Source organism: Pelodiscus sinensis, chromosome 14 (assembly GCF_049634645.1).
Source record: "Pelodiscus sinensis isolate JC-2024 chromosome 14, ASM4963464v1, whole genome shotgun sequence".
NCBI classification, from domain to species: domain Eukaryota; kingdom Metazoa; phylum Chordata; order Testudines; family Trionychidae; genus Pelodiscus; species Pelodiscus sinensis.
In genome coordinates, this window is record NC_134724.1 from 36,478,485 (window position 1) to 36,492,250 (window position 13,766).

General features: G+C 59.1%; 1 protein-coding gene across 2 annotated transcripts in view; it reads right to left on the bottom strand.

Annotated features, from left to right (window-relative positions):
- ZNF609 (zinc finger protein 609) overlaps window positions 1-13,766 on the bottom strand; it is a 111,667-nt gene that overhangs the window by 79,511 nt on the left and 18,390 nt on the right. For both annotated transcript variants that reach the window (XM_075897473.1, XM_075897475.1), the window contains exon 2: window positions 12,711-13,585. In XM_075897473.1, the coding sequence (XP_075753588.1) occupies window positions 12,711-13,454 (744 nt within the window). In that variant the 5' untranslated portion in view covers window positions 13,455-13,585. The remainder of the gene's footprint in view (window positions 1-12,710; window positions 13,586-13,766) is intronic.

The following is a 13,766-nucleotide window of genomic DNA, read 5'->3' on the forward strand; positions in this document are numbered from 1 at the left end:
GCGGCGAGCTCTGCAAGACCCTCCATCCCGCAGCGCCGCGAAGATTCTGCATGGCTCCACGGTTGCACTAGCCACCGTTCGTCTACGCCCCTGCCCTACAGAGAACTGCTGAGCATGGCTGACAACAGGACTCCCCTACTCGCCAGGGAGGTGCTGAGGGGACAGGCACTTGCACAGGGCACTGCGGTCATTAAACGATTCTCGCTGGCAAAGCAAGCAGCCCAGAGGGCATGACTGTCCCCAGATCCCCCAGGACAGAGTCAGGACTGGCCAGAAGCCAAACCTGCAGACACCCCAGGGTGTGGGTCCTGAACCACAGACTGAGGTGGCTGCAGCCCCTCATGCCCCGCGGCAGAGCCGCTCCTCCTGAGGCCAGGGGTGGCAGCTCTCAGCACCAGCAGCCACAGGCCAGCAACCTCCCCCCAGCCCCAGCAATTCAGCGGCTCTGCCCAGCCAGTCCCTGGCGCTGCGGCCAGAGTGGAATATCGACAGCCGGCCCCGGCAGGGCCAGGAAACGGTACAGACCTTAGCAGTTCCTGGACTAGACATGGGAGGGCTGAGCAAAGACACAGCCTTCCTGTTAGCAAACTGCTGGCCACACGGTCCCCTTCCTCCCTCTGAGCCACAGCCCAGCCAGGAGCCCTTTAAACACCACACCCCCCTGCGCTTACAAGGCGGCCTACAGATCTGCCGTCTCCCCACAGCTGGGAGGTGAGAGACTTCCCCCAGCACAGCCAGCTCCTTTCTGAGTCAGTTACCACCTCAAAGTGCTCCCTGGCAGCCAGCCAGTCCTCCCCTGCCGATCCTTTCACACAGCCGCACGGATCATCCCTAGGCCTGGCCCAGCCTCCCCTCCTCTCAGGCCAGGCCTCCGTCTCCCGCCCCCCTAGCGCTCTCGCACTCCCGAGTTACTCAGCAGGGACAGGAGCACTTACAAAGACCACAAGGCCTCCATCAGCCTCCTTCCCCCAGGCTGGCTCGGACTCACAACAGCCCGGCTCTTCCAGCGCTGGGTGTGGAGACCCCGGGGCTGGCGTGCAGCTCACACCCAGGAGCGGCGTTCACAGCGCCCCCCCAAAGCCCATGTACCGTGGGCTCCAGCCTCCAGCATTATTCCTGCAAGCTGCGATAACGGGCCCTTTCCAGGACCCAGACCCATGAGGCGAGCAACCCTTCTCCAACCCAGGGTGGACTGCTCACGTCCGGCACAGGCTCCGCACCGGCACCTGCCTTGGCACAGGCTGTCGCTCCACCCAGGCTCCATGGCCGGCTCCCCTGCCTCACCCGACTGTGGCAGACTGCCCATTCCCCCGTCCCCTCCCCAGGGCAACAGCAGGCTAAGTACCTGCATCCACAGCAGTGACCCCTGCAGGGCTCTGCTTCCAGCCAGCACAGGTGGGTTCAGCGCTATGGGCCCGGGCCCCTTCTGAAATGAGCACGCCAGCCTCTCCTACGGTACCCGGTATCTGAGGGCACTGGGCCAGGCGGCTGAGAGGAAGAGACAGGGAGCAGAGACCCTACTCGCGAGGGGGCAGGAAGAACGGTCTGACCGGCCAGGCACCAAGCAGAGAGCCCTGCAGCCGGAAGTTCCCGCTGGCCGAGAAAGCGGCCATCTGCGGAGCCCCGAGCAGGGCTGCAGCCAAGAGCAGCTGGAAGGGGGAGGAAGCCGAGCACCTCTCTGGCCTGCTCAGCAGTCCCTGGGAACTCGCAGGAGCTGAGTGCGCCCTGGGAACACAGGAGCTAGCCAAGACCTAAACACACCAGGAGCAACTGCACAAGGCCCATCACTCTGCCAGAGCAGCGTCAGGCCCTCCCGGAGCTCCGTCCACCCACCCACGCCCCCAGAGCACACAGGAGCCAATACAAACAGCAATCCACCAAAGCCAAACATAACCCTTCCAAAGCAAACAGCATGCACAGCCGCTGCTGCCTCGTCACGGGCAGGGCCCCAGCGCGCAAGGCCCCGCAGAGAAGAGACTGTCTATGTACCAGTTCCGGTGTCGACTATCGTGCTGTGCTGCCCCCCATCTCTGGGGCAGCTCCACTCCAAGCTCCCCCCGTGAGGCGAGGCCGCCCCCAGCCTGCTGCTGCCACGAGAGGCCCCCTCAGCACTGCAACCTCCCAATGCTGATGGGGCTGGCGGCCTTCTCCTTCCCCACCAGTCCAGGCCTACCTCCACCTCTGCTGGTGGCGGGGAGCAGAGGACCCACACAAGTGCATTAGTACAAGCATGGCAAACACCAGGAATCCAGCAGGCTTTGTGTGTGCTGTGAGCCTTGCCCAGGAGGTCAGGTGTCCATCTCTTGGGGAAACAAGGGGGTTCTCCTTCCAAAACTACCCACTGGAGGACTTCCCTTTCTGGGAAGCAGGAGCCAGCCGGCAGCTTCCCCTGCCCCAGACATGAGCTGGGATCTCCAGCAGCTGTGCGGCCACTCGGGAATCCATTCCTCACCTGGTAAGTCAACGTGGGCTGGCCGCTTCCTTGTGCAAGCCCCAGTCCTGTTTCCCAAGGCAGCATCCAAGACCCTACTCCGCCCACCAGCAGGAGGGGAGCAGCGCAGGCCCGCCAGCAAATGCACAGTTCTTCAGTGGAGTCCTGAGAGACGGGCACATGACCCCGCCCCCGACACACATGGCACCTCACTCTGCTGAATGGAGAACACAGGAAGGCGCACGCTCCCGTGCCCAGGGCATGGAAAGAAGGGATTCTGCTCCCTGGAGCAAGCGCGTGTTTAACCCACAGCACAGGGGGAGGCTCTCCCATTCTGCGCGCTCGCACGTCACTCGGATGCTGTTTGATTGTAGGCCCACATCAAAGCAGGGGTCCCCCCAACAAAGCAGCCCCCACACTGGCAGCAATGCCAGAGAATCCCAGCCCTTCCACTGGCTCAGCTGACGGCAAGAAAGGTGACCCAGGCACGAGGCTGCCCTGACCTGATCTCACACCTGCTCCGTATGCAGGGCCTACGGCAAGGTCCCCAAGGAGACCGCTCCAGGAGCAGGTGCAGTCGCTGGCAGACAAGACCCAGCATCCTCCTCTTGCTCCCCAGCAGCACCACTACGCCAGCCTGTCGCCTTCTGAAGTCTTTTGGGGCTCCTAGGACTAGGGACACGGGAGGGGAATTCTCTCGGCTTCGGGGAATCAGACAGATGTGCCCAACATGGCACAGGGCCCTCACGCAAACACGCCGCCACCTCTGGATTGGAAGCAAAGCCAAGAACAGCAGAGGGGCCAGAGAAACCGTTCAGCCTTGCAAGGGGAGCCATCCCCAACAGACCCCCCTGGGCTGGGAAGCCTCCTTTGGCACAGAGGCAGGCAGGCCTGCATCAGAGGCTTGGTCACGTGCTAGGAAGCTGGACCCTGCATCCAAATCTCTGCTCCTCCACTACACAAATGGTGAAGATTTACAGCTGCCCTCAGGAGAGGAAGCAGCTTGGAACCAGAGGGTAAACTTAGTCACAAGAAGCTTTTATGCCTCTTATTCGCCTCTCCACTGTGTACATGATTCCACTCCCCCCTCGGCAAATGCTGATGGGTTTTCTCAGCATTGCGAGTGCAGCTTTGTGCTGTGTGCCAGCACCCCCACCCCTAGCTTGTCCCCGATCCCTGTTCTCAGAGAGGTGCAGGCGGTGGCTGTTCTAGCCACACTGCGGGCTCTGACAACAGTTCAGCTAGGGACAGCAGTCAAGGATAAAAGCATTTGCAGATGAGCTGGTCTTTCCCTAACCCTTCTCCATGCACATGCTGCCAGCCCATTTCCAACTGCACCACTGGGAAATTAACAGGAGAGAGATGCAATTTCCCCTGCCTTCCCTGGTTATCAAACTCCAGAGGTGGGATCTGCTGAAATCCACAGCCTGCTGCATCTCGCAGCTGAAAAGCAGTACAGAGAAATAACCTCTCGGTGGGAGCCAGAAATCAAAGCCTAACCCCACGGTTTTAAGTGAGCACGTCCAATTTCCTCCTTTGTAGCTCCTGACACATGTTGGCTGCGTGCCGCTTTCTTCCCTTGCTCCTGCACCAGAAGGCTCTGCACTGCGGGGCAGGGATGATAAGGAAATGAACAGTGTAATTTCCAAGGCCTCCAAACAAGGCCCTGTCAGCAGCTCTGGAGGCAGCTTACTCAAGCGTGGCTGGAAGAGGGAAACCACAGCGAGAGGAGCTGGGATGCGCCAGCAGCTGCTGATACATGTTCCCCGACGCTCCCGGAAACCCTTGGCCCTGCCTGCCTGGCCAGATTGGCTGGGATTGTGAAAGCTGGCCCAACCATCATTCCCTGGGAAGAGGGCAGAGGTCTACACGCAGCAGGGAGCGGGAAACTGCTCAGACTGGAAGTCGTGATTGCCCGGCACCCTTCCCCAAACACAGCTCAGGGAACACAAAACACAAGTGTCACCCCTATGAGGAGCCTGCCACGTTTATCTACCTTTGCGGCAGACCAGGCCTAGCCCATAAAGACTGGCAGCCATCAGGAGGGTGAGCAGGCTCCTCCAACCACTGCCAGCGGCTCCCACTCCACAGAGATGACCAAGAAACCCCAAATATCCACAGGCCAACCTCCTTTTCCCTTGGGGACAAGGACACGAGACCCGATCTGAGGGGTGCAAACACATACCCCCAGAGCCCAGGCATCGTTTACAAAGGGGCAGTTAAATTCTAGTGAGGAATTGGAAAAGGAGCATACGCTCTGGCAAACCAAGTGCAGAAATGTAACTAGGAAGGCCACAGAAAGCGTGTGAAGAGCAGCAGCTCGCCAAACCCCCAAAGCAATAGCAAAACCAACTGCAACTGCATCAGAAGCAGGAAGCCAGCTAAACAGCCAGTGGGGCCACAGGACAATAAAGATGCTAATGGGCCACTCAAGAATGATAAGGCCTTGGCAGAGAAACTACATGAATTCTTCGGACTGAGAACAGGAGGGAAAGTCCCAAATCTGAGCCATTTTTCGGGGACAAATCGGGTATGGGATGTTCCAGATTGAAGTGTTGTTAGAGGAGGTTTTGGAACAGACTGGTAAACTAAACGGTAACAGGACACCAGGACCAGTTGGTATTCACCCAAGAGTCCTGAAGAAACTCAAATGTGAAACTGCAGAATTACTATCTGTGGTTTGTAACCTGTTCTTCACATCAGCTTCTGAACTGAGTGACAGGAGGATACCTGATGTGACACCAATCTTTAAAAAGGGCTCTAGAGGTGATCCTGGCAATTCCAGGCAGACTAGTTGAAACTATAGTAAAGAACAGAGTTGTCAGACACACAGATGAACATAATTTGTTGGGGAAGAGTCAAGAGTTTCTGGAAAGGGAAATCACGCCTCACAAATCTACTAGAATTCTTTGAAGGGGTCAAAAAGCATGTGGACAAGGGGAATCCAGTGGACATAGTGTACTTAGTTCCAGAAAGCCTTCAATGAGGTCCCTCAGCAAAGGCTCTTAAGCAAAGTAAGCTGCCATGGGAGGAGAGAGAAGGTCCTCTCATGGACTGGTAAATGGTTACGGGTATGTCTACACTACCACCCTAGTTCGAACTAGGGTGGTTAATGTAGTCAATCGAAGTTGCAAATGAAGCCCGGGATTTAAATATCCCGGGCTTCGTTTGCATCTTGCCAGGCGCCGCCATTTTTAAATCCCCGGTAGTTCAGACTCCGTGCCCGCGGCTACACGGAGCACGGAGTAGGTAGTTCGAATTAGGCTTTCTAATTCGAACTACCGTTACACCTCGTTCCACGTTCGATTGACTACATTAACTACCCAAGTTCGAACTAGGGTGGTAGTGTAGACATACCCTAAAAGACAGGAAACAAAGGGTAGGAATAAATGGCTGGTTTTCAGAATGGAGATAGGTAGCTAGTTGTGTCCCCCAGTGATCTATACTGGGACCAATCTTATTCTATAACTATTCACAAATGATCTGGAGAAAGGGGTAAACAGTGAGGTGGCAACATTTGCATACGATACAAAACTGCTCAAGTCCACAACAGAGCTTGAAAAGGATCTCACAAAACTGGGTGAGTGGGCAACAAAATGGCATAAAATTCAAAGTCAATAAATGCAAAGTAATGTATATTGGAAAACGCAATCCTGACTATACATATAAAATTATGATAAATGATCTATTACCACTCGGACTGTTCTCTGAAAATATTCACTCAGTGTGCAGAGGCAGTCAAAAAAGCAAACAAAATGTTGGGAACCATTAAGAAAGGGATACATAGCAAGACCGAAAGTATCTTATCGCCGCTGTATAAATCCATGGGCCACCCACATCTTGAATCCTGCCTGCAGATGTGGTCCCCTAATCTCAAAAAGATCCATTGGCATTGGCAAAGGTTCAGAAAAGGCCCACAGAAATGAGTGGCGACGTGGAGCGCCTGCCCTCTACGCAGAGACTCATCAGATCGGGTCTTTTCAGCGTGGAAAGCAGGTGAGGAAGGCGGGAATCCGATAGAGATCTATACAATCAGGAGTGGTGTGGAGGAAAGTACCTAGTTGGAGCAGGGAAGCCACTTGCACCATCCTGTTCCCAAGTGCAGGGCAGAGGTGTAACTAGCCCACCGCATCCCGCCGGGGAGAGACAGACGGGGATGGGCAGGTGGCTGGAATAGGGAACCTGGGAACGCTAATGGACAGCAACTGGACTTGCTGTCGCTGCTTTGCTGCCAGCAGAGAAGGATAGCAGGGCCGGTCTCCAGGAGGCCCCCAGAGGACGGTGTGTTGTTGGGAGCTGCTGGCACACAGCAGGAGAAAGAGGCAAGGCAGGACTGGCCTTCCCCTGCTGAGTGGAGCTCCCTCGGGACTGCAGGCTACAGCTCCACAGCCTCCTGCTCTGCCCGGGTCACGCGGGTCCACCGCTGGGTGTCCCACCGGGGTATGTGCAGGGTACAGCCCCCCTTCAGGGCCAATGCTCAAGGCAAACAGAACCTCATGCAGTCCCCAAAACACACAACCTGTGTCTGCTTGCCCAGCACGTGTCCCTGAGCAGACCCCAGCCACGCTCTGGAGCAGAGTGCCCACCTAGCCTCTTCTGCGTGGGCAGGGAAGTCCTACAAGCCCCCAGCCATCCCCATCCCAGAGCCGCACCCACCAAGTGGCCAAATGTTGTCTGTGACCCCAATCCCACAACTACAAACAACGGAGCCATGGCACGGGGTAGGTCCATACGCCTGTAATTTTGTGCGCTACTCTGGACCTGATCTGAGCATGGGACTGAAAGCGACTGCAGCCCATGTGGCTAATGAAACCTGAACCAAAGGGGGGAAGTTTTACGGGCTGAAGCCTGGGAAAGAGACAACGCGGATGGGACCAGAACCTCCCTCGTAACGTCTGGGAACCTGGCTGTGCAGTCTCAGCCTGGCCCGGGCCACAGTAGAGCTTGTGCAAAATTTTCAACCAGACTCAGTGGTGACAAAGCAGCATCTGCCGCTCCTCTTGCCCTGGAAATCCGCAGGACAGTGTCTCACACGATCCTAGCAAGGTGCCCCGGGCAGCACCTGAGGGACCCGATTGAAAACACTGAGCAGCTCTACAGGCCCGGCTGAGACTGAAGAACAATAATCCCCGGTAACACCAGGGGAGGTTTCGGTCCCATCCACGCAGCCTCCTCCTCAGGCTTCCTCCTCTAACAATTCCCACCCCTGGCAGTGGGAGTGTGGCTGCTCCTCCCTGTGCTCCCGCCGCCCTTTAAAATGGCTGCTCTGGACAAGCCTTCCAGACGAGAGGCCTCGTACACCTGGGGTGGACACGCCTCTGTGTCGAGGAGAAAGAAAAGCTGCCTGTGGGCCCAATGAGGGTCCTGGTGCTGACTTGGCACGGGGGCCTGAATCCTGCTCCGTGCCGGCTGCGTAGCCCCTCTGCAGCTACCCAGTGAATGCCAACACTGCCAGCCCATTCACACGGCACACCTGGGACAGGCACTCAACAGGGATGCACTGTCCACCCCCCACCCGCTAGACGGGCCTGTGGCTGCCCCAGACAGACCCACCCCACTTCACACACAGCCCCTGAATGCAGAGGCACCACGTTTTCTCCCGCTGCCGATGATGGCACAGCGGAGCCTAGCTACGCCTTCCCACAGCGAGCGCGTCTGCTAGCTCCAGTCTGCCCACCGCTGCAAGGTTTCCCCGTCCCTTCGGCGCCGCAGTGGGGGAGAAGGCCTGTGCCACGGCCACGCGAGCTCTGACAGTGCACGCAATACGGAGAGGGGTTCTCTAGCACTGCCCTCCCAGGCGCTGGGGTTTGCCTCCTGGTCCGAGGCAGCCTCACATGTAGCGGCTGAGCAGAGCAGCCGTCCTGCTCCCCGAGCCGAGCTCACGATCAAAACAAAGCCAGAGCTGGGAGGCGCTTTTGTTTAATGGTTAGTATCCCCCATCCCCCGCCCCAAGAGGGGAGCAGACGGAAGGAGGCAATCCAGAGAGCTGCGCTGACAATGGCAGCAGGCAGCATCTGCGGGAAGCGCCTCCCCTCGGGCTCCGTGCAGACACAGCAGCCAGCCAGTCACGGTGGCAGGGACAGGAGCTGCCATGGCAGAGGAACAAGGCCACACAGACACCTGTCATTCACTGCCCTTCCCAACCCCCGCCTGGCAAAGGGAAACCAGGCCCCGAGCAAACAGCCCCAGCCCCTCAGAGCGTGCAGGGGCATTGCTCATTGTGGCTGGGTGAGCCCTCTCCCCTGAGAGCAGCCACTCGCCCCCAAGCTACCCATGTCCCCTGGAGCCCTGGCCGCTGTCCAGAGCGCACCCCACCCCACCCCACCCCAGCCGGTCTGCACACACTTGGCCTCTCCTCCACAGAAGGACTAATGCAGGTTCCACGCTGCTGGCTCATGCAGACACCCAGGAGCTCCCCCGTGCTCATCTGATCCTGGGGAGTAGAACATTCCCACCAGGGCACCTTCCTGCTGCCCACCTGCCCCCTCACTCGCCCCTGCTCTCCACAGAGCCTGCAGCTGCTGAGCCGAACAAGCCAGTTCCCGAGGCCCCGCTCAGCCAGTGCGTGCCCTTCTCTCTGGCACAGGCGCCCTCTCACCTGCGCTGTCCGCAGCCCCCTTTGCAAGGCCTTCGCCCCCCTTCGACTCCCAGCCTTCGTCCCATAGAAGACCAGCACTGACAAGCACTGGCCCAAACCTATCCCAGGGTGACACTGACCAGGGAGGGCTACTCGTAGCCATGGGATTCTGAGAGCTGCCTACCCACAGACCCAGCACCTCCCATCCCAAGCCCCTGGGTTTTACGCTCCCTGCCAAATGACACCAGGTAGAATTTTCTAATGTCCCTAAATGATGTAGGCACCTAACCCCTGCTGACATCTGCCACGACCCAGGTGCCTAAACCCCCCACATTCGCCAAGACTGAGGCACCTAAGTCACTTCCTAAAAGGAACCTCACTCCCAATGCTTCGTCTACACCTAGAAGGCTTTAACTCTCATTAGATCCTGACCCACCATGCTGTGCATGCAGTTACAGCTGTTTACAAGTGTTTAACCAGGGATCGCTCATCCCCGTGCGGGAGAACGAGGGCTGCTAATACAAATGCACCCACTTGAGGGGTTGGACGAGTGTAACTGGATCAGCATGGGCAGACGGTGCAGCTGGGGCTGAGGGAGACAGGCTCCCAGTCCTTCCTAGAGCCCCACCCCCTCTGCTGAGGCCCTGCCTCACCACAGGGAGAGGAGGAGAAGGAGCAGCAGCACCCTGTGGAGCATGTTCCCCCCACACCATGTGGAGCGGAAGAGCATGTGCATGCCCCAGCATCCCCAGAGCAACGGGGAGGGAAGAGGCCACACGGCCTGAGCCTCCCCACCCCCAGGAGTGGGGAGGGAGGAGGCCACGTGGCTCCAGCCACCCTGGAGCATTCTACCCCCAGAACACCTACCACAGGGCTCTCTGGGGGCGGAGTGCAGGCGGGGCTGGCTGGCGGTTTGGGAAGGCAGAGCCTTGCCCCGCCTAGGCCACTGGACACCCACACAAAAACCACCTCCCTACGTGACATCGCTGTCCCTGTCAAGTGTCCCACCTCCACGTTACTACAGCCCCAGCCCCTGCCCCTGCCTTGCGGGCTGGTCCCATCCCGCTCTCTGGAGAGGGGCGAGCTTAGCCCCAGGACGATTCCCTGCAGGCAGAGCTCCTAATGGAAACAAAACCCAGCAGAAAACATGCTGGCGAAACATTTCAGGCGGCTTCATCCATCAGAGCGCCGTGGCAAAGGGCGCAACCCTGTGTTTCTCCTCTTGCAGGTCACGCATGTTTCCATCTTTCAGTACCGGGACATTGACGAGCTTGGCTCCAGTTCAAAGGTTTTGCCTGGAAATTATTTCCCAAGCAGCCTGCTCCACAAAGCCCTTCACATAAGCTCGCACTCAGCAGCTCCCGCAGCCGCCTACTGCCCCCACCATGCGCGCGTGGCTCCAACGGCCTCCTGGCAGAAGGGCCAAGTTTCGACGGCGCGGATCTGATCGGCAAAGACACTTGCCTGCGGAGCACTGCCGCGCACGCCTCCTTCCGAGTGCCCACCGGGGATGCAAAATCCCAGCCAGCCAGTGAACTGCTTACACGTTCGATTAACCTAACGCTTAACCAGCTGCCCGATTCAGCAGGGGGCGGACAGGGTCCATTCCAGGCTGGCTGGAGCAGTCCCCAGACCACGGGGCTCGCAACTCCCAGCGCACGCCAGGGCTGGCTCTTCTGGCTCCCAGCCCCCACTGAGGGGTTGGGGCCACCATCAGCTCTCAGCCCCCACCAGGGCAACTCTCTCCACAGGGAGCCACAGCAGCCCCCACCGGTTACCTGGACCCGGTAGGCATCATCTGTTAAGGGAGATGCTTGCTGGTTAACCGGTTAACCTTTCACATCCCCACTGCCCCCACACACAGCACTTCCTCTATGCACCACCAGGACTGGGGCCACTGCTCCTAACCCCAAGGCCTGGGGTGGGTGTGGGAGGGGTGCGATTTATACCATCTATCAGAACTATGTTCGGTTTCTCTCACTGGCTGTTCTGGGCCAGCGCAAGCCCAGGCTTGGCCACCACTGCATGCACACGTGCGCGGCTGGGTGGTGTTTCATGGGTGCACTGCAGGGAGACAGGCGGGGTGATCACATCCGCATCCTCCAGTGCGGATGAGCCTCTAGATGCAGGTCTTAGCACAGTGTTCTGCCTCCCAGGGGAGAGTTGGCTGGTCCTGCGCGCCGCCACAGATCGCGTGCAATCCACTGGAAACACTGTGGGCAAGGCCACTGCTGGGCTACGCTACGTGGGCACGGCAGCCAGAGGACGCAACTTCCCTGCCGGTGACCCAGCCATCTGAGCTCACGCTATGGGCAGGAACGGCGCAGCAGGACCACGGACGTGGGCGAGAAGAAAGTCCGCCGTTTCTGCTGCCCCGCTTGGCAGATGGATTCGCTCCAGCGCCAGACAAGTTTGCTGCCAGGAGCAGCAACAGAATCTTAGCACCTGCAGCTGGTCTGGAAGAGCAGGGTTCGCTTGTGGCCAATAGCCACTCACTCCCAGGTCAGCCCTGCCAGCCCCCAGAAGCCGCACGACGGCAAGCCAGTGCGAAACATTGAGCTCAGAAAACTGACAAGCGATGCCCATACACTGACTGACACCCGGTACCACCAGGCCAACGCACAAACAGAGAGAACAAGGCCCCGTCACCCCACCTGGCACTTGAGGTGAAAGCCGGCTTGCTCCAGCCTCTCCACCATATCCTGGTGCAGACTCCACACTCGCTGCCGCTTCAACAGGGACACTGGCTCCTTTGCTGCAACCGATGCAATTACAGAGAAATCAAGGTTTGTCTCAGCTGCTGGGACCAGCCCAAGCCAGGAATCCATGCAGAGCACCGCTCGCCAAGGTGACAGCTCTGACAGCCAATGTGGCTGACCGGCTTGGCTGGGAGTGCATGCAGAGCACAGGGCTGGGCACCCGGACACCCCAAGCCACTCACAAGCTGGCACACCAATAAACCAGGCTCGCCCGGGGGAGGAGCAGAGACCAGGACAGCAACCATCTGGCACAATCAGCCCACCTAGCCACAGCCCTCAGCTATGGCCATTTGCCCAGACCAGCTGCCCAGCGTCACACAAAGGGGGAAGTAAAGAGATGCCTCCTCTTCCCACTGACAAAACACAACGTGCGCCCCACGGCTTCCTCAGCTTGCCACAGGCCTCACCAGGCGGGAACAATCCTGCACAGGAGCAGGGGGGGCAAGATGCTCTTCCCTCCTCTCCAACCCTGGGACTCCGAGCTTGGCTGGGGACGTGGAGAGGCCCAGAGGCTACGGAAGGACAGTTCTTCACTGGCCAGCCCTCTTTAAAGACGCCAGAGCCAGCTTCCCCCCCGGCCCAGGGAGCCAGCTCATGGCCCGACACACCTTGGGCAGCACCTTGCCCAGGATACAGCCCACGCTGGCTATTCTCAGTTCCATCCCCTTGCAGCTCCCCAGGGCCCACGCAGCACACTCAGCAAGTCCTCCTGGGGAGAGCCAGGCAGACTCCAGACCTGCCGCCTGTCCCAAGGACACTGGCAGCAGCTGCTGAAGAGGAGCAGTCCCACTACAGCCCAGCTCTGCAAAGCAGAGGGGAAGAAGACGTTCAGAGCACCGCTCCACAGAGATGGGGAGCAGACGTGGGGCTGCACAGGCTGCCAGATCTCCACAGCCAGGCCCTCACCCCACCCACGCAAGCTGGCAGCTCGCCCGCCTCTTACCTTCTCTGCCTTGACCTTCTTCGGCTGCCGGCACTCGCTTTCGCCGTCCTCCATCTCCGACTTAACTCCCAAAGGGTTGAGGGCCGCCCCCGTGTCGATCGCTATACTCCCGAGCTGCTCCGCCACAGCAGGCTCCGGCCCCGGGCCCGCGTCGTACTGTCCCACCCTCACGGCCAGGGCGAGAGGCTGGAGCACGCTGGGCTCCTTCTCGGACGGAGCCCCCACCCCCTCACTCCTTTCCTTCTTGCTCTTGGAGGAGCTGCCCTCCTTCTCCTTTTTGGAGCTGGCCACACTGCGAGCTGCCTTGGACTTCTCAGTGCCCTTTGGGAGGACAGCAGCCACCAGGCCGCCAGAGCCGGTGCCGTCCCCAGAGCGTCCCTGAACCTCCTTCTTGCCACTGGTCCCCTCGCCAGGAGTGAACAGAGCAGCTCCCGGCGCAGGCTTGCCACTGTCCTTGCCACTCTTGCTCCTCTTGGATTTGGACTTGCCCTCCTTGCCCTGTGGGCCCGGCACCGGCGTCACAAACTTGATGTTATCAGGCAGCGTTGCCACGGCGTTGGGCGCCGGCAGCCCCACCTCTTTGGAGCCCGACATTTCCAACTTCTGCTGGTCCTTCTCCAAGTCAGCGTCCAGGTCAATGATGAGGTTCCCTACTCCAATGTCCCACTCATCCCCACTGTCGTACGTCTCAACGGGGTTCGCATCCACTCCTTTCCCTCCGGCAGCTCCGCTGCTCAAGGACATCTTAGAATTAACTGCCCACCGCGAGGTTCCAGGCTCTCTCCGACCCCGCGCCGTCCGGATCCCAGGCAGCAGCTGCAGCTACGTTCTCAGGCCTCCGGCGCTCAGAGTCTGCCCAGGTGACGGCATCATCGCTGAAAGGGAGAGCAAAGAACAGGTATTACAGCGCGCCATTCGGAAGCCCGACCGAGTGATGCTTCTGGGACAGACACATGCCCCTTCACCACCGCAGGGGACCCAACAGGTACCTGTGCACCACCAGACACACCGAGCCTGGGCTCACCCTCACATACACACCCCACAGACACACAGAGC